Source organism: Vombatus ursinus, unplaced genomic scaffold (assembly GCF_900497805.2).
Source record: "Vombatus ursinus unplaced genomic scaffold, bare-nosed wombat genome assembly UNPS02014814.1, whole genome shotgun sequence".
NCBI classification, from domain to species: Eukaryota; Metazoa; Chordata; class Mammalia; order Diprotodontia; family Vombatidae; genus Vombatus; species Vombatus ursinus.
The window spans coordinates 4,232,120-4,253,290 of record NW_020954592.1 but is presented as its reverse complement, the minus strand read 5'-3'; the positions used below and the strand labels follow the sequence as shown (position 1 = coordinate 4,253,290).

General features: G+C 36.1%; 1 protein-coding gene across 1 annotated transcript in view; it reads left to right on the top strand.

The window, feature by feature from the left end:
- Positions 1–12,641, top strand: part of MID1 (midline 1) — a 172,843-nt gene extending 160,202 nt beyond the window's left edge. Inside the window, exons 8-9 of the mRNA XM_027835321.1 lie at positions 4,496–4,703; positions 9,034–12,641. Of these exons, the coding sequence (XP_027691122.1) occupies positions 4,496–4,703; positions 9,034–9,382 (557 nt within the window). The 3' untranslated portion in view covers positions 9,383–12,641. The remainder of the gene's footprint in view (positions 1–4,495; positions 4,704–9,033) is intronic.
- Positions 12,642–21,171: the final 8,530 nt, after the last annotated feature.

Here is a 21,171-nt window from a genome sequence, read left to right as displayed (position 1 = left end):
TTAGCATTTTTATTGTTGTTATCTTGTTCTCACTAATTTAATTTGGTTTGGAGTTCAGATAGAAATAATTGGAAGGCAGATGACTTTTGTTATTTTTGTATAGCTAATGTTCTGCAGACTACTGTACAAGTGGCTTTTTTTGGTAATTAAATATGAATGATAGAAAATAACCTCATCTTCTGTAGACTCACAAGAAATATCTGGAAAAAGACTACAGTAGTGGACAGAACAACTGTGTCTACTTTGTCTTGTTCCCATGTAATTTTAATTTTTCTGTTATGTCTCTATATTTTGAAAACTTTTCATTCCATGTGCTTTGGACATTGAAAAAACAGCATATAGTACATTGATGTGTGTTAGAAACATTGTTGTTTATATGTATCAATCAGTGTTACATCCAGGTGGTTCTGTTGATAATGATGCTTAAGTTCCAGTACAAGTCATTTGCTGAATCCTCAAGAATATTTGGGGGCTTATATTTCTAGGAGGGCAAGTGTGGCATATAGAAAGATATCAGTCCCACCTTTAATATGTATTAGCTGTGTGATCTTGGGGAAATCAGTTAACTTCTTAGATATCTAGGCAGCTCTCTCACATTAAAAGTTGCTGAGAAGGTGCCAGCTTGCACTAGAAAAGGATGTTTCTTCCCACTGAAGTTCTATATACAAATTGAAACACAGGGTTTTGTCAGCTTCTGGTGTGTAAGTTTAGCCACTTTATGGTACCCTTTCAGATATCTGAGATATTAAATTTTTGTAATTATTAATAGTAATGTTACATAGTTTCTACCACTTCATTGCATAATCTGAATTAATCAATAAATCTCGGATCTTAAAGGATAGCCTTCCAATAATTTCTGATTTAAATAACCTGATCCTGAATCTCTGTAATAAATTCTTCCATTTCTATAAGTAGTTTTTCCTCATTCTTCTCATCTTTTGAGGGGATTCAAGAAGAAATGGCCTTGGAATAGGCAATTATCCTTTCATATGTAATGTTCTATGGATTGTTGCACAGGTAGATAAAAAAAGTTTTTTGTTTAACAAAAATATTGTTATTCATATAACTCTCAAATTAGTTTTTAAAGCAATGGCAAAGCAGAATTTCCATGGCCTCACCTGTCAATCAATCAGCTCTAATTAGGAGCAAGTAAGGCAGGCAAACTATTAGACCCATTTTAACAAACCTATTTTTAATTGGTTGATGATTATTTTTCAATTTTTTCTACTTTCATATCATTTGAAAACTGGCATGTACTGCCAGCCAGAAACATGTCTCTGAGTATAAGTAGGATCATATTTGGTAGTGACTTGTCTTCTTTGTAGGTCTTGAGTGCTTTGCAAGTAAGCACTCACTAAATACATTAATTTGATTTATTATGTACTACCTATATTTAAAAAAACCAGACCTGGTTATTTCAAAACTCCCTCAATCATGGCATTTTTGCAACTTTTTTTTTTTTGCAATTTATGGTTATACAGAGTTGCCCAGGGTCACACAGTCAGTATGTGTCAGAGATAGAATTTGAATCCTTCATTTCTGAAGCACAAACAGCTATTTATTTAATGTTCAACTCAGTTTTCAAAAGACTATTTAAAAATTGTAACAATTCTAAATGAGATAAATAGGATGTCAAGACAACTGGGGATTGTGCCATGTGAAAGAGAGCTTAGCTAGGAGCAATGATACACACCTGTAATCCCTGATACTCAGGAGGCTAAGCCTATAGTTTTTTCGAATTCAGGAGTTCTGAGCTATAGGAGCTAAAGCCCATTGGGTGTCCTTTCTAAGTCTGATGCTAATATGGTGAGCCCCTTGGAAGTCAGGGGCTACCAGGCTGCCTAAGGAGAAAGAGAATGAGAAAAGACAATTCAGCTTGACCTCAAAGGACAGGAACATACATAGATATAGGGTTAGAAATGCCCTGAGAGGTTATCTGGTCCAGGGCTTCTTAAACTTTTTCCACTCAAGACCTCATATGGGGTCGCAAACTACAGTTTAAGAAGCACTGAATTCTAGTCCAATAGGAACAATTAGTAGAAATTGCAGAGAGGCAGAACTGTATTCAATAGGAGGAAAAAACTCAAAATGTGTTCCAAGTGTAATGAGCTGCCCCAGAAAGAAGTGATAGACCTATTTTCAAGTATGTGTTTCTATGAGTATCCCGATAGGTAAACATAATGAGAAGTCCACTTATGGTATAATAGAAAGAGTGCTGGATTTGAGATCTGAGGACTTGGGTTCAAATCCTGACTCTCTAATTTCCTGCTTGCATGACCTGGACATCACTTTCCTCAATCATAAAATGAGAGCATCAGACTAGAAGATTGTGAAGGTTTCTTCTAATTCTAAGCTACCTAGGTGTCAGTTTTCACCCAGTTTTTTGCAGCTATTTTTACAAAATTCTCTGACTTGCTTTTTCCAGTGTAGCATAGAGCTAGCCACACCATAATTTAAACACCATGCTTAAGTTCATAATGTCCCCAAATTTTTGGAAGCTTTTCCTTGACATAGAAAGGGAGTTTACAAGCAAGGACTTTTGTAGGTGGTAGTATCATAGTTGTAGCCCAATGGTGGCTATATTTTCTTCAGCATGAATGAGTATGTTGCTGGGCTCCATGAGCCTCACTAGGTTTAGAAAGGCAGCCATATGTCTTGCCATAGTTTTGTTGACCATGCTTATTGTCTGTGAGCTACCCAAGGAGAAGATACCTGCCAACAGCAACAATCTCTGCAATGTTTTTACACTGTATTCTTTTGGATGAAGTTGTAACTCATTTCCTGTACTTAACTGCCTTATGCCTAATGTTGTTCTACAGTACAGGCAATCTTCCAAGGTAATATTGAATTGTCATATAATAATAATAGCTATCATAAGAGATGGAATCAACAAGAGAAGGACTTATTGAAAATTTTCAATTGTGCCTCTGCCCTGGGAGGTTTTTAATAATGCCCAACTCATTTAAATGTAAATATGGATAATAAAATGGGCAGACATAATTAAAGCCTGGGGGAGGAAAACCCAGACTAGAAGAGCATTTATCCACTTTTGGGGATAAAATAATACAGGTTTATGGCTGTCCTAAGGTCATCGTGTTAATACTTCATTCATGGCAAACTAAATTAATGTCAGCACAACAAATTTTATTTATACACATACACACAAACATATATCATACACACAAACATATATATATGTGTGTATATTATATATATATATAATCCATAATGTTACTGTATTTGCTTGCTTATTGGTTTGGATCCTATTATTACATGATCTGAATATATGCAGCCAATATGCTAAAATTAGCCAAGAGAAAGTTATCAATGGTGGATATGATCTTTTCCCTCTCTTAATGCTGATCTACAGAAAGAGTCATTCTGTTATTGGTCAGAAAGGACTTCTGCAAATGTCCTTCATGGAATACTATAATGACATTTCAGAAATGTTGGTTATCAAGAGAATTTCTGTAAAGTGAATTCTGTTTTCATGTTGCCTTGCATTCACACTCCCTGTAATAAGACAAATTGAAAACTGTGATAAATGAAACTTTGTCTTTCCCCTCTCTGATCCCTGCTCCAAAACTTCTTTAATTTTTTTCAAATAACAAAAAAATGTTATTTTTGCATGCTTCATTGGGGAAAAGAAAAAACCCTTGAAATAAGTATGAATAATAAGAAAAACATTTCTGCATTGTCCATGTGTAAAACATATATGTCTCAGTCTGCACTGACTCTGTTACCTGTCAGGAAGTGGGTAGCATGCTTCATCATGGGTTCTTTGGAATCATGTTTGGTTATTGCATTGATCAGAATTCTTAGCAGGGGTGTGCTAGAGCCTGCTTGAACCTTCTCCCCAGAGCCAATTGTTAAATTTTTGGTTTGAGCATTTATACCTCATGAATTGGTGAACTACAAAACCAGGACAAGATTTATCATTTCATTGATTCTTTAGATTTAAGAAAGTGTTGGGGAATTATGAATAACACAGATTGAATTTAAAAATGTCATATCCTTTTTTTTGTTAAACATTTTCCAGCATATCCCTGATTCTTAATGATTCATTTGTGAAAGTTATATATGTAAAGCACAGATCTGACCATGTCATTCCCTTGCTCAGTGAACTCCAGTGAGCTCTTTGTTGGCAAGTTCAGTGACATATTGGACTCCTCCTCTTCTCATCATTCTTCTGCCCCGGTCCTTTTACCATAGGGATTTCCCCCTATCACGGGAATCCTGACTCTACACTCACAGCTTCTGGAAGTTTGCTCCATGTGACTTGATTTTCTGGATTTTTACAATGATTAATATAACTTCACCAGTGAATGACAGAAAATACCTTAATTTTGATGCTTTGTATTATGCAAAATGAACTGAAGGAAAGTGCACATGAGATATGATTAGGAATAGGTAAACTGGTCTAGTTCTTAGGCTATGTGATTAATCGCTTCAAAATAAACATAATTTTTTCTTTGTTCTACAAATGTCTTTTCAGGCCAGCCATTTAAATTGGACCCCAAATCTGCCCACCGAAAACTAAAGGTGTCCCATGACAACTTGACAGTAGAACGTGATGAAACATCATCAAAAAAGAGTCACACACCTGAGCGCTTCACTAGCCAAGGGAGCTATGGTGTAGCAGGCAATGTGTTCATTGATAGTGGGCGCCATTACTGGGAAGTAGTCATAAGTGGAAGTACATGGTAAGCCTCATATTTAAATTGCACTGTAGTTACCAAAGAAGACTCTTGCATCTGTATTTTGATAGAGAATTTAACCAAGCCTAAAAATAATCATCTTCTTCTAAAGATATTTCCATAAGGACTGTATATGTCTTTCACAAGAACTTTAAAAAATATAAAGAATAACCATTACTCCGTTTATGAGATGTACTTATGGTATGAATTACCCTGTCCACGGACATCTTGCTTGTTCTGAGTATGTAGTCATGAAAAAATGCTCTAAATCATTATTGGTGAGGGAAATGCAAATAAAAACAACTTTGAGATATCATCTATCAGTTTGGCTAAAATGATAGAAGGGGACAATGATAAATGCTAGAGGGGAGGGGATGTGGAAAAATTGGGACATTAATATACTGTTGGTGGAACTGTGAACTGACCTAACTACTCTGGAGAGTGATCTGGAATTATGAACAAAGTTTTATAGAATCGTGTATTATTACCGTTTGACCCAGCAGTACCACTGTTAGGTCTGTTTCCCAAGGTGATCAAGAAAAAAAGGAAAAGAACCTATATGTTCTAAAATATTTATAGCAGCTCTCTTTGTGGTAGCAAAGAACTGGAAATTGATGGGATGCCTCTCAATTGGGGAATGGCTAAATAAGTTGTGGTATATAATTGGTGCTGGAATACTTTTGTGCTGTAAGAAATGATGAGCAGGTTAATTTTAGGAAAACATGGAAAGACATGCATGAAATAAAGAAGAGTGAAATGAGCAAAACCAAGACAACATCATATACAATAATAATAATATTGTTCAAAGAATTATGAAGGAAGATGCTGTCTTCCTTCGAAGAAAAAAACTGATAAAGAGAACTATTCATAATTTGGTTTTACATATATACATATATATACACAGAGAGAAATGTGTGTGTATGAAATGGTGGCCTCCTCTAGTGTAGGGTGGGGAGGGAGGGCAACAGTTCAGAACTTAAAATGTAACAATAAATAAAAAATAATGTTTAAAAAGAGAATATGAGGAAACCACCCCAACATGCTGAATAAAAGGATTTATGAGTAGACAAGGGTAGATAGGGTTCAATCACCACAGGAGGGAGTACCTACATCAGTGAGATCATAAATCCATGAAATTTCACAGCCTGGATTCCTTACAGATCCTCTTTCATGCTAGAAAGGGGACCCTTTTTGCATTAATCTCAAGCAGTGTCTATGTCTTTTACTGCTAGCATTACAGGCCACTTAACTTGAGCTAATGATAGGAAGGTGCTGCTCAGAAAGCTATAAAGGGCATTGAAAGATTATCTGAGGCAGCTACCTGCCCTCAGGTGCAAAACTTTCTAAGCTATCTAGGACATGGTTGCCTATGCTTCTGTCAAGGTTATAGATTCAATTCCTGTCAATCACCATTGCACAGAGAAAAACCTATCAGCCACAGGCTGTCCTCCTAACACTGTCTATCTGTCTTGCTATTGGTAACAAAAGGAACTAAGGGAAAGGATGTTATAATTATCTTCAAAACAACGCATATGTCTATAGTGAGTGACTCTACTTAGCCCACATCCATCACCACTGGTGGGAAAGAAAAACCCTCAAAAGTAAATGTTCTATTAATAGCGTATGAGGAATATCTTTCTCTCTCTCTTTCTCTCTCTCTCTCTATATATATATACATATAAATAATATATACATATATATGTGTGTATATATGTATGAATATATATGTGTGTGTGTGTGTGTGTGTATATATATATATATATATATACATACACACGTACACACATATCATCTGCAAAGCATGTCTTTCTTGTAAAGCAATTAGATTGAGTGCAGGAAAATAGTAAAACATATCCAAGGTCTCTATACTGTGTCTAGGCCACACAAGCACTTGGCTTTAAAATGAGAATATGAGCTCAAATATCTCCTTTCCTTGAATTTGATTCCCACAGTCCCAAATAATGGTTGTGATATCTAGTAGGGAGTTCCTCCTTACCTTTCAATTGTTTAGAACATTCTCATTCTGAACATTTCACCTGAGGTTGGAAAAGAGGGCCTTCTGCATGACTGGGCTATGTGGTAGACTACCACTCATTTTTTCAAACATAATGAAAGCATAAAATAATAATAATAATTACAAAAAAGCAAAAAAAATAGGATTAATGGCTGATGCAAAAAAGGAGGGAATTAAATGTCTCATGAACATGCTTCACTAATAATCATTGATGATCACATTTCAATTTATTAGTAAAGAGAATTCTACCAGAGTCACTTCAGTACCACAAACATTACTCAATTTTCCTTGAACTGTCCACCAGATGTAAAGAAAATAATAATATGTGCAAGGAAAAAAACACTAAAAATTTAAAGTAATCCCCTATGTTTGCCATTTTAGAAGACCTGATTTACTTTAATTTCTGGAAATCTACCATTTGAAGTTAGTTACAGGTAGCTAAAAAGAGAGAGAAGGAGGAGACAACCACTAAGACCAACTTTGTGCAGATACCTTGCTTAGAATGAGATTGGGGAATGGCACCTCTATCTTCTCAAGCACTGCTACTTGAACTTGTAAATAAACATGTAATTTTATGATATGTGCAAAGGGGCATGTTAGCATTCCTCTGAGAAACATTACTTGGAAGACTTTTTGACTTCTTGGTGTTTCAGAGCATACCTTAATGGATCGTCAGCATTCTTCTCTGCCTTGGAAGCACTGTGGAAATATGTACATAGTTTTCAAGATTAATGCTAATTTAATAATACTCAATTCCTTTGGTTAATGGACTATAAACTTAGTTATTTTGTTACAAAAGCTAACTGGCGTTAATGGTCATTGGGTGTTTTATGGAGTGGTGCTAATGAACTTGGAGGGTGGTTTCAGGGAAAGATCAGCAGGTTGGAACATCAGGAAGTCTACTTTCAGCTTTGACTCACTCTGTGAACCTCTAGGTGCCTAACTTTTCCCATTTGCAGAATAGCATCAGTAAAACCTAGGACTTAACCATAGAATTAAACTTGAGGATTCAATGAAATCATGAGGGTCAATATATTTGTAATAAAAAATTAAAGTGTAGCAAATGCTCATTCATATATTCAGGAGCACTTAGTAAATGTTTATTGATTGATTGAGCAAATACGTACATACCTCTATTACCAATGCAAGTTGTAACCCTTCTCATCCTGTGCAATTAGGTATGTTAAAAACCAAATGTAGTAACTCAGCCATTTGTAAATGATGAACTACTTTCAAACTGGAAATGCAACCAGCTTCAGTGCAGATATAATTTATCAGAGTATGTTTTTTTTTAATATCTCTTTGCTCAGTCAACATTGTTTTTGTTAAAATTTTAGTGTTTTGTTAGTTTTATTGCAATTAACTATTAGTAGTTAATTGTAAATAGCTATTAATTAGAATTGGCAGGTGTTCTGTGGTGTGTTTTTTTAAATTATTATTTAAACCTTAGAACCAGTGGCATTTTGGAAACTCTTTTTGTTATCCTCTGAATTAAGCTTACTTCTTCTTGATAAGGTCCCAAAAGCCAAATTGCAAACAACCTTAATTCTGCCATGACCATCATCCAATATATTCACTTTTGAATAGAAGCTCTGAATCAAAGCAAAGAGTTTTACTTAGTCTCAGTTCTATAGAAGGTCATAAGAATTATGGACATATATGCCAGAGGAAAAAAAATTAGAGTAAGGATTCAGGATATTTAAGGAGGGAATGGAGGGGAAGGGGTTCCCCACATCATAAAAAATATCAAGAATTTTTTTAAAGCAATTATGAAGTATGATCATTGTCTAACAGGAGTGGGGAACCCAGGGCCTTGAGGCTACATTAAGTCCTTGGCTGTGGCCTTTTGACTGAGTACAAGTTCATTTTATTAAGGGGATTTGTTCTGTGAAGTTTGGATTCAATCAAAGGGCCACACTTGAGGATCTAGAGGGCTATGTGTGGCCTTGAGGCTGCAGGTTCTCTACCCCTGGTGCACTTTGTCACTTTATTTAAAAAAAGAAAAGGCTTAATTTTTACCATTTCTCCTTAGTGGGGAGGGGAGGAATAAAAGGTAATTCTATCACAGGTTAAAAAAAAATTGGCATGGTATGTGACTTGAAAACAAGATTTTGAATGTCCCAATGATCTGTTCCTTATCACACAGTTGGGAATAAAAGAAAATGTGAAATTATCAGTTAAGTAGATACCTTGCTAGATTTTAATTTAATTTAAGCTCACAAACAAGTCACCTCTATAAGCCTCTAAACTGGGCAAAATATAGGATAGTTTTCATTCCCAAGACCCTGAATGTATCCTTGACTTTGATTTTTGTTTCTACAGGTATGCAATTGGTCTTGCTTACAAGTCAGCCCCAAAGCATGAGTGGATTGGAAAGAATTCTGCTTCTTGGGTACTCTGCCGCTGCAATAATAATTGGGTGGTGAGACATAATAGCAAGGAAATTCCCATCGAACCAGCACCCCACCTCCGGCGGGTGGGCATTTTGCTAGACTATGATAATGGCTCCATCGCCTTTTATGATGCTTTGAACTCCCTTCACCTTTATACATTTGACATTACATTTGCACAGCCAGTGTGTCCTACCTTCACCGTGTGGAATAAATGTTTGACAATTATAACAGGCCTTCCCATCCCAGATCACTTGGACTGCCTTGATCAGCTGCCCTGATGTTTGAAACTCAGATGGAGCAGAAACGATGCAGAACATTCAGAGGACGGACGGCAAATGTGCAGTCCACAAGAGCTTGACTAAGACTCTTCAACTGTGCGCCGTAAAAAACGTCCATAAATTGACTGAGACGGGCTTGGAAATGAGAGTCTCCCCCTCCTTTAGCTGTGTGTTTTGTATTAAAGTGCAGGAAATGGCTTTAATAATTTCTTGGAACATTTTTTGTATTTACGGGAAGATTTATAGATTATTTATAAAAGAAACATGATCTGGATTACAACTCTTAGGAATTATTTGGTTTTGCACATTAAGAGGCCCATTTACTAACGTTTACCAGCTTTTTACACACTTATTTCATCACAGTGTATGGGCTCAAAAAAAAAAAAGTTTTGTAAGTTTTTATCCTCCTTCTTGCTCTATAAAAATACATACTTGCCCCATGCAAGGTCCTGTCATCTCAACACTGCATATAAGAATGTGCAAATAAAAATACTCTAGAGCCAAGTTAAGAAGTAAAAAAGAAGATGGAGGTCCTTCTTGCTATGATTTTTAAATGGGTAGCACATTTCCATTCCTAAGGGGAAAATTGCAAATTTTTGCAAACAATTGCAAAATTATTACTGTGAAGTAAAAAAAAAAATTAGTTTCTAAACCAGAAAGCCAGGGCAGTGGTGATGATGGAATTGTGTAGCTAATTCTTAGTATCTCAATTTGTCATGTTTAACTGTCACATGATCTGCATCCAGGTGGAAGCCGTAGTTTTTGAAACTCCTCAAACATGCCATCACCTTCCCACCTATAATTTCTCCCAAAAGGAATTCCACTGTTGGCATTTTTTTTTCTTTCTTGGGAATCCTGGGTAAACAGATTGTATTAAGCCTAGAAAAGCAGTCTCTAAATCATACCAGTTACTTAATTTTGAGTTAGATCAAGAATTGGATTTTCATTTTCTATAAATATTACAATGAAATTTATCTCATCTTAAGCTTTAATGGCTTGCCATGGGCTCATAAAACATCTTCCCTCACATTTTATAGTCTCCCACCTATAGTGCTTTCTTAGTCTCTTGAGAAAAGAAAATGAACACATTCTGTAGCAAATGGAAATAGCAATTTGGACAACTTTCTACTTTGCAATACATGAGTACGTAATGTGTACTAGAAGCATCAAATACAGTGAAGTGCCCCCAAAGGATATGTTAGGAAATGATGATGATGATAATAATGATAATGGTTATATAAGGTACCATTCATGCTAACGCATACTCCAACATATATTGGAAGTGGGTTTTATGATACCACCCCTCCATTAAAAATAAAATAAAGACTAAAGGCTCTCATTATTCTAGAGAGCTGCTGTGTAGTTTGGAAAGAGAGAACTCAAGCTTGTTATTCATATACATGGTGTGATATGGCCAACCCATCATTGTTGTTTGCTTTTGACACTCTGGAATGAGTCACTGAATCTTCTCTCAAGTTTCTTTAAAATAGTAGAGAGATCCAACACTGGCACCATTTAGATTCAATTCTGCTCTGGGAAAAAAAAAGGGGGGGGAGTTGACATCTTAAAATTGCTTTTGTCCCTAAAATGCATGCTGTGTCTACCCCAGATACCAGGGTTCTCCAGTTCAGGTTTGAGTAGTTTCTTTTTTCCCACTGAATTGACCCAATTTTTTCCTGAATCAAAACCAGCTAGTTAGTTGTATTTGCTTCATGTAGACAAAAAGCCCATTTGAATGTTTGTTTTTTAATCAGACACACAGGACTTTGTCATATCATCGTGTTCTGTCTCTATTACTGGCACACTCTTCCCTCCTTTTTTTAACAAATAAGGTTCTATATATTTACTATGAGATTTATACCTAAAGGATTATTTTGCTAGATAATGGAAAAAATACTTTTAAAGGACTGTTTTCTGAAGAAATTAAAAATAAGGGTTTTTTTCCCATAATAAACAATGTGAATTTTCTTTCACTGAACAAATTGAAAGGTTGCCTCAGTAATTTTTAATGTTGCTTTGGGAATTCAATATTAAAGGATATTTTAATGCACTTTGTTCACCAAAAGGCTCAAAATAAATGGGCCTCCAGCTCAACTTCTGAGTTTTTAAATACTCAATATATTGGTACTGATAAGCTTTCCGGTTTGCCTTACAATGCCAATTCTAAAGAATAATGATGCTTCCATACATATAGTTGTTTTTCCAACATTAAAAAAAATCCTGTACAAATCTCCATTTAAGCAGTTTTAAGTATGTTCTGGCTATTTTTGTATGGGCAAAGGAGATTGAGTATAAATTGGTTGTTGAAACACCAATGTTTCCATCATGGAAACCTTGTGGCCAATAAATACCAGTCAGCAATGATTTCAGAGTTAACATATTTAAAGAAAAAATATGTATATGCTCTATTGCTACAGTGTTTCTTTTAATGTCTATAATACAGAAAAAATTCCACAAGGATTTTTTTTTTGGAAAGTAAAAAAAAAAGTCTATAAACAGATGCTGCAGTAAAGACCAGTGTGCTTTGCAGAGTTGTCTGGGTCAGAGACATTCTTTTTTTGTTGAACTACAGCTGGGATAGTCCACAAATCACAGGGAAATAATGCAGGTGAAGAGATATGGGATAAAGGAAAAGCAGGTCCAGGACCACGTACATGAATGAAGCAGAAATGACACAGGCCTAAGAGGGAAGGTGACTGTGCAATATGCTTTACCTCATGATAATCTTCCTCTTGGTGGATGAATAAGGAAATGAGGCTAGAAGGACAGATGAAAGAAACTGGCGGTACAATACAAAGGAATCCAGTTGGGTTCAAATGAAAGCTTGATGATGATTTCTATTTTTTTTTTTGTCTAGCCCCTTTAGATTAAAAAAAAAAAGTCACCTCAAATAGAGACATTGACTACAAGTATTGACAATGATTTCTGTTGGGAAAGAGAAAAAGACATGCAGTCTACAAAAATCTCATTATGGTGTTGCTATTTGAACTTGGCAGTCAATAAACCACACTGCTTAAGTGAGATTTTAACCCAATGAGTTCTTGGTGTATATATGTATGTGCCTATATGTGTGCATGTATAGACACGCGCCCATATGTGCACACATAAATATGGATTTGTTGTTGGAAATTTCAGTATTTGGCCTTTTCCTTCAAACTTGTTTATGTATGAATTAGATATGAGGGCAATGACAGCAGAGAAAAGTTGTTATTTTACATGGTCTTTTTTTTTTAAACCAAGGTCAGTTTATTTTACAGGATTTCATTCAATACAATAAAAGTATCACTTAAAAACCTCTGTTCCTGTGGCTTTTATATATTTTAAAACTTCTTTAGAGAATAAAGCTCAACTATAGAAAACAAAACTTGTGTGAATACAACATGACAAAAGCGTTGAATGCAGAATCAAGGTAATCAAGTAAAAATTCTAACTATATGATCTTTGGCAAGTCCTTTCCCTTCTCTGGGTCTCAGTTTCCTCATCTGTAAAATGACGGAGTTGGACGAGGTGATTTCTTCAGGTCCCTTCCTGCTCTAGGTTTTATGATCCTTTATTTAGGAGAGAGGATTGAAATAAGTTCTCTCTGCTTTTGGAAATGAGAAATGTGTGGAGAGAATTGTGCAGAAAATAAATCTTTCTTCAGACATAAGCCACTCTTCCTTAGCTTTAAGGCCTTAACCAATATTGCTGTTGTTCAGTCATTTCACTCATGTCCACGTCTCGTGATCCCATCTGGGGTTTACTTGGCAAAGATAGTGGAGTGGTTTGCCATTGCCTTTTCCAGCTAATTTTATAGATGAGGAACTGAAATGGGGTTAAGTAACTCGCCCAGGATCACACAGCTGGTAAGTGTCTTAGATTAGATTTGAACTCAGGAAGATGATTATTCCTCACTTTAGGCCCAGCATTCTAACCACTGAGCCACCTAGCTACCCTTAACCAATTACCTCCCTTATTTCTCCATTTTCTCTATGCTCCTCAATCCTGTTGTTAAATATCGTCAATTCCTGTCATTTCCTTTTTCTTCTACCCTTGTATCATTGAATCAGTTTGGTCTTTAATAAATGTTTGCCTTAGTGCCTTGATCCCACCTTCCTCTTTATTCCAAACAGTTATTCTGGATTATATTGCTAAATAACCCTGAAAGAAATCATGAATGGGATTAGGACTTGAGCAGGCTATCATTCAACACCAAAAAGACCAGAACATGAGCAGAGGAAGAGGGAGAAGGGAAAGGTGGCAGAGGTGACTTTATCAAATTTCATCAATTGATATAGCAGGCATCTAACTTTTTTTGGTAGTACTACCACCATTTGGGGGTCATCTGGCTGGCTACAGTTCCTGTAACAACTATTCCAAACTCTCCCCTTAAACTTTTAACACTTTCTCACAAGCCTATTTTTCAAGAGATGACATTTTTTCCTACTTTACAATGAAAATTCAATTCAACAAATATTTTTAATGTTTGTGGTTAATTTCAATTGGCCTGTTTTATCCAAGGCACAGCACTAGGTGCTAAAGAAAAACACACACATACGCGCGCGCACACGCACGCACGCACACGCGCGCACACACACACACACACTCTATTCCTGGTCCTCAAGAAGCTTAATTCCACTGGGAAGATACAACATATGTACAAATAACAGTAGATACAGAGGAGAGAGAGCTAACTGGATGGATAAGGAGAAGCTTCAGAGCTCGTATGCTTAGTGCTAAAGAAAAATAAAGATGTGACACTGAAGCAGAGCTGACAAAGGAATGCATTCTAGTCATGGAGGCCAACTTATAAGGACACATGAAGACGGAACATAGATCTTCAAGAGTTCTGAAGATAGCTAATAGTCTAATTCAGCAAGAACACAATGCATAAAAGAACTAATGTGAAATAAGACTAGAAAAGGCAGGTGAATTTTGATTTTGTTCTACAGTCAATAGGACGTAACTGAAGTTTTTCCGAGTGGAAAATGGTATGGTCACACCTATTCCCCTAGAAAGAATATTTTGGCACCTGTATGGAAGACAAATGGTAAAGGGGAGAGACTGAAAGCAGGGAGATAAATGAGGAAGCTACCATAATAGCATAGACAGAAGTTGGTGGGTGCAACAATGCCATTTCCTTCTCTAGCTCATTTTATAGAAGAGGAAACAGAGACAAACTTGCCTAGGGTCACACAGCTAGTAAGTGTCTGAAGCCAGATTTTAACTCAGTGAGATGAGTCTTCCTGATTATTCCCGATTGGGTGATGGCAACACTGGGTGATGGCAACACTCTTTGTCACTGGGCCAGATAACGGAACAACAGAGGGAATGAGAGTAGGACCCATATTAGGAAATGAGGAGGATAGGGAAGAAAAGAGTCTGATTGATACTCCACTAAGTCTGAGGGAAAGTACATAGCATCCAGCTAAGGTCAATTTTGCCCCCTAGAAGTCACTTGGACAGAGACTTAGACTGTTGAACCATGAATTGCCCAGAGTGGCAGGAGGTCAAGATGCTTTGAGACTCAGCTCCCAGGAACACTGCCATCAAAGGGAAGAGAGTCAGAAACTGAACAATAGTGGGAGGAAGGAATAAAGACTAGAAATACTAAATCTCAGTGGGAAAAAAACTCAAAGATCTTGAGTACAAGTGGATAAATCGATACTGAAGACATTAATAGCAGGAGGAAATATGACTTCCAGATCACAGAAGAAAGCTGAGACTTTTATAAGCAATGCTTGACAAAGGAATATTAATCATCACCTGATAAGGCAGAGGACCCTATGGTCATACCAGGGTAAGCATTGTATCATACCATGATGTTCCTGAATGGTTTAAAAGAGAAATATCGATCTTGAAGACAGGATGCATAGAGACAATTTAGGGATTAGAGGTCTCTAAGAAGAACAAGACAAGGTGAAAAATCTGAACAGTATAATACAAGAAATAATACAAGGAAACTGCCCAGAACTTTAGAACACAGAAAAAAAGTACCAGATGAAAGAATTTACAGATTATATCCAGAACAAACCCTAGCCTTCTAACTCGAAGAATAGAATAGTGGGTTTAACAGTTCTACTAAGAAACAACAAATTCTGGCAGCTGTGGCAGATTCCAGACTTCTCAACCCACGAAGGCCAAAAACAACTTAGAAGGTCAATAGGAAAAGGCTGCGTCTGTGGTGAGCACAGGGTCCCAGCCCCATTTCCCAAGTGCTGCCCCAGGGTGGCAGCAGCCTCTGAAGCTTCCAGCCCACAGACTGAGGGAGAATTGAGTGGCTGATCAGAAGAGGATTGCAGGGATCTCTCTGCTGGTGCAGGATTCTCTTGCTTTGCCCATGTTTGGATCTGGGTCACAGTTAGGGGTGGCGGTCCAGGAATGAGGAGGAGCACTGGCGTGGTGGAGCTTGTAGTGGTGGTGGACAGGAAATCCTCCTCATAGTTCCAAGACAGAAAAGAGTGCTTGTGGTCACTCACAGACCAGAGCACAGGACAGGAAAGGAGTAAACACCTCACCCTTGATCATAGCACCTTGGAAGAACTGAAAATTTTCAGATCCCTAGAAGTATCTCTGAAAACAGCTGCACAAAACCCCCCAAAGCTTGGGACAGTACATTCTCCACACTGGAAGCAGACTCCTACCTTAACAAAGAGTTTATAACTCAAGTAATCGACTAAGATCACGAGCAAGCAGCACAAAAAGAATCAGACCATAGAATCTTTCTTTGGTAACATACAGGATCAAAACATACAACCAGAAGAAGACAACACTGTCAAAACTCCTACATCCAAAGCCTCCAAGAAAAATATGAATTGCCATGGAAGAGCTCAAAAAGGATTTTGAGAAGCAAGTAAGAGAAGTAGAGGAAAAACTGAGAGTGATGCAAGAAAATCATGAAAAAACAAGTCAACAGCTTGCTAAAGGAGACCCCAAAAAATACTGAAGAAAATAACACCTTAAAAAAAAAGCCTAACCCAAATGGCAAAAGAGGTTCAAGAAGCCAATGAGGAGAAGAATGCCTTAAAAAGCAAGATTGGACAAATGGAAAAGGAAGTCCAAAAGCTTACTGAAGAAAATACTTCCTTAAAAATTAGAATAGAGCAATTGGAAGCTAGTGACTTTATGAGAAATCAAGACACTGTAAAACAAATTCAAAAGATTGAAAAAATAGATAACAATGTGAAATATCTCATTGGAAAATAGATCCTGGAAAATAGATCCAGGAGAGAGAATTTAAAAATTATTGGACTATCTGAAAGTCATGATCAAAAACAGAGCCTAGACATCATCTTTCAAGAAATTATCAAGAAAAACTGCCCTGATATTTTAAAACCAGAGGGCAAAATAGAAATTGAAAGAATCCACCAATCACCTCCTGAAAGAGATCCCCAAAGGAAAATTCCTAGGAATATTGTAGCCAAATTCCATAGTTCCTAGTCAAGGAGAAAATATTAAAGCAGCCAGAAAGAAACAATTCAAGTATTGTGGAAACACAATCAGGATAACTCAAGATTTAGCAGCTTCTACTTTAAGGGGCTGCATGGTTTGGAATATAATATTCTGGAGGACAAAGGAGATAGGATTACAACCAAGAAACACCTACCCAGCAAAACTGAGCATAATCCTTCAGGGGGAAAAATGGACATTCAGTGAAATAGAGGACTTTCAAGCATTCTTGATGAAAAGACCAGAGCTGAACAAAAAATTTGACTTTCAGATACAAGACTCAAGAGAAACATGAAGAGGTAAACAAGAAAGAGAAATCATAAGAGACTTATTAGGGTTGAACTGTTTACATTCTGCATGGAAAGATGATATTTGTAACTCATGAGTCCTTTGACAGTATTAGGGTAGTTGGAGGGAAAAAATTATATGTATGTATGAATGAATAGATAGATAGACAAACAGATAAATAGAGGGCACAGGGTGAGTTGAAGATGAAGGGATGATATCTGGAACATAAAATTAAGGGGTGAGAGGATTATCCTGGGAGAAGGAGAAAGGGAGAGGTAGAATGGGGTAAATTATCTCACATAAAACCGACAAGAAAAGGCTTTTACAGTGGAGGGGAAATGGAGGGAAGGTGAGAGAGAATGAGTGAATCTTATTCTCATTGGGGGAGGGGGTAATCAGAAGCAAACACTTCTAGAGAGGGACAGGGTCAAAAGAGAGAATAGAATAAATGAGGGACAGGATAAGATGAAGGGAAATATACTTAGTTTTTCACAACATGACTACTATGGAAGTGTTTGCATGACTACACATGTATAACCTGTATCAAGCCTTCTCAGTGAGGGTGGGTGGAGAGGGAGGAAGGAGAAAATTTGGAACCCAAAATTTTAAAAACAAAAGTTAAAAAAAATTATTTTCACATGCAACTGGGAAATAAGATATACAGGAAATGGGGTATAGAAATCTATCTTGCCCTACAGGAAAATTAAAGGGGAAGGGGTTAAGAGAAGGGGGGCAGGTAGAAGCAAAGGCAGATTAGGGGTATTCAGAATGCATCCCATTTTGGGGTGGGGGAGGGACAGGAAAGAGAGAAAATTTGGAACTCAAAATCTTGTGGAAGTGAATGTTGAAAACTAAAAATAACTTAAAGAAAGAAACATCAAATTCTGAAAGCAAGCAAGAGAAAGACCTTCAAATATTAAGGAAAGGGAAATTTGAATACTACAAGACTATTCTGTGCTCACTAGAAAATGTACATAAAAATGTATTCCAAAAAGTACTCAAATAGAACTCAAGATGCAGCTCAACGTGTCCTATCCTGAGAATCTGAGCCTAACCAAAAATGGAAAAAAAGGATATAAAGTTAAAAAAGTGTTCAAAACATTCCTACAAATACTAGACCTGAAGAGATTCTTTCTGAAACATCCTAGACAATAGAAATACAAGAAATGTAAACAAATAGAACAACCAAGGATGATAACAGCAAAAAATAAGAAGAGAGAGATGATTAAGAGATTTCTTTCTAAATTTACACAAGACGACGGGGGTGAAAGTAGAAATCAAATTGAAGTGATGGTGCAGAAACAGACCTGAACTGTACCATACTCACAACACCTTGCCTAGAGATGAACCAGTGTTTTGTCTTGTTTAAGATTTGGGGTTTTGGGGGGGGGGACTAAATTACAGAATGAGAGGACGCAATTGAAAGGAGATGAGGAAAAAGAAGATAATCTATGATGTACCCTAATGAAACAAAGGAAACAAGAAAGGAAAAATAACTCCTATAGTCTCTTAGGAAAGTAAAGCCTACAGGAGAACATACAAGGAGGCAAAGGGAAGGATTGAAAAAGGAAGAAAGGGGCAGATCTTGTTTCATAGGGGAAAGGAGTACCATTGATGGATGTTCCTAAGGAAGAGAGATATTCCATAAAGGGAGATGGAAGACCTTATAATGGATACTTAGAGAGACTATTCATCCTTCCTCAGGAGAAGAGGAATCCAAGCTCCTGGGGTCAGCTGACACCCAAAAGAACAAGAGGATACAAGCTCAGGGAAGAGATTTTGAGGCATATGGGAAATAAATAAGGAGAGGAAAAAAGTCAGTAATGAACTGCATAATTAGAGACGTAGGAGAATTCCTATCATGGGGCAATATCTTCCTTATCACTTGCAGGAACTGGTATTTTTAAGAGTGAGGCATACCAGTGAAAAAAAAAATGACTAGATCTACAAGACAATAAAAGAAAGTATTTAGAAGAGAGAATCCAAAATAGGTACCTCAAAAGTTTTAACACTATGAGGAATACAAAGAATAAAGAAGGATTAAATAAGTGTAATAATCATGAATCAAAGAATAAAAATCTAGGACAGGCAGGAAAGATAAATAATGAAGAGAACAAAACAAATTCTTTTAAGAAAAAAAAGAGTGAAAATGAAATTTGAAAAAAAAACAAGTTGAAGGGGAAAAGAATGACTACTTGACTTTACTGAGAGGAGAAGAATTAAATAGCTAGATAATAAAAATGAAAAGAAACTAATAAACTTCAAAATCAGGTAAAGGAGTAACAAAAAGTAAGAGGGGGGATTGAGAGTGACAAGAATTGAGCCAGTGGGAATGGGATCTAAGAAAAGCTGAAATAACTGAAGAGATAGAGTACTGTATTTAGAGTGGAAGAGGGAGAAAATACCAATTTGGATTTTTAAAAAATAATATTTTTGACAAATGCCGTAATATATAAACCCCCCTCATAATATTAAATGTGAATAGATTAAATAATCCAATAAAATGAAAAAGAATGACAGATTCAATAAGAAAACAAAACCTCACAATCTATTACTTACCAGAAACATTCAAAAAACAAATACATACAAAAAAACCAAACAGGAATTTCCATTATGCTATCAGACAAAGCAAATACATCCAAAAAATAAAAAAGGGATAAAAAAGCAAACTATAGTATGCTGAAAGGAACCATAAACAACAAATCAACATCAATAATACTTATATGCTCCAAATGCCTTAGCATCCAAATTCATAGAAGAAACATCTAAGCTTCGAGAAGACATAGACAGTAACACAATAGTAGTAGGAAATTTCAATATTCCTCTAACAGTTTTTTGATAAGTCTAGCAGAAAGATAAATAAAGGGGAATATATGGAACTCAACAATTTTCTGGACTAAAGTTAAAAGACTTTTGGAGTCTTCTAAATGGGACAGCAAATATTTACATATACAAGAGGAAGGGATAAAGACAGGTAAGGAGGACATAAGCTATGCCTGCTTGCTGATTATATGATAGTTTACTTGGAAACTCCAAGGAATCATCAAAGTTATTGATTGAGACAGTAGCTTCAGCAAAGTTGCAAATTACCGGAAAGAAACTTTAAAAATCAACAGCATTTCTATATAATAAAGAAGCAATAATAGAAAGGAAATCCCATTTCAAATAACTACAAAATGCATAAAATATCTAGAGACCAACCTCCCAAAGTGTACAGAAGACTCATATTGTTTCAATTACAAAACATTCCTTAAATAATTACAAAAAAAACCCAAATAGTTGGAGGAGTGTTTAGTGCGTATGGCTAGTCTGTAACAGTATAATAAAAATGATAATACCACAAAAAAAAATTTATATTTTAATGCTTATACCAATCAAAATTACCTAGGGGATACTTTATAGAGTTTGATAAAATAACAAAATTCAATTGTAAATCAAAAGATCTAGAATATCAAAAGAAATGATGAGAAGAAATAAGGACAAAGGGGAAATAGTGGTACTTCCAGACCTCAAACTATGTTACAAAGCAGCAGTTATCAAAATTGTCCAGCATTTTTTAAAGAATAGAAAGTTAAATCGATTATATATTATACAAGGGAGATTCAGAAACAATAGAACTTGGTAGTCCATTGTTTGATAAAGATAACATAAGTTATCTAGAGAAAAACTTCCTATTTGGTAAAAAAAATTCTGGAAAAACTGGAAAGCAGTCTGGCAGAAATTAGGCTTAGACCAACATCTTATACCATATTTCCACAATATATTCTAAATGGAAACATGACCTTAATATTAAAGATCATGCTGTTTAAAAAAATTAGAAGAGAAACAGATCACATACTTTCATAGCTATGGGAAAAAGATGCATTCTTTTTTTTTCTTTTTTATTTATTTTTTTTCATGTTTTTCAAAGAGGGGTATCTCAAATCCTGGAGTCCAACCCCCTGGTGTTACTGAAAGGGAAACTGAGGCCTAGAAAGCTGAAATGGTTGGTAGGAGATCACACATAAGCAGCCAGCGTCCACACATGTCAAATAATTTCACCCTGGACTGTCACCTAAAGGAAAACTGAGGCC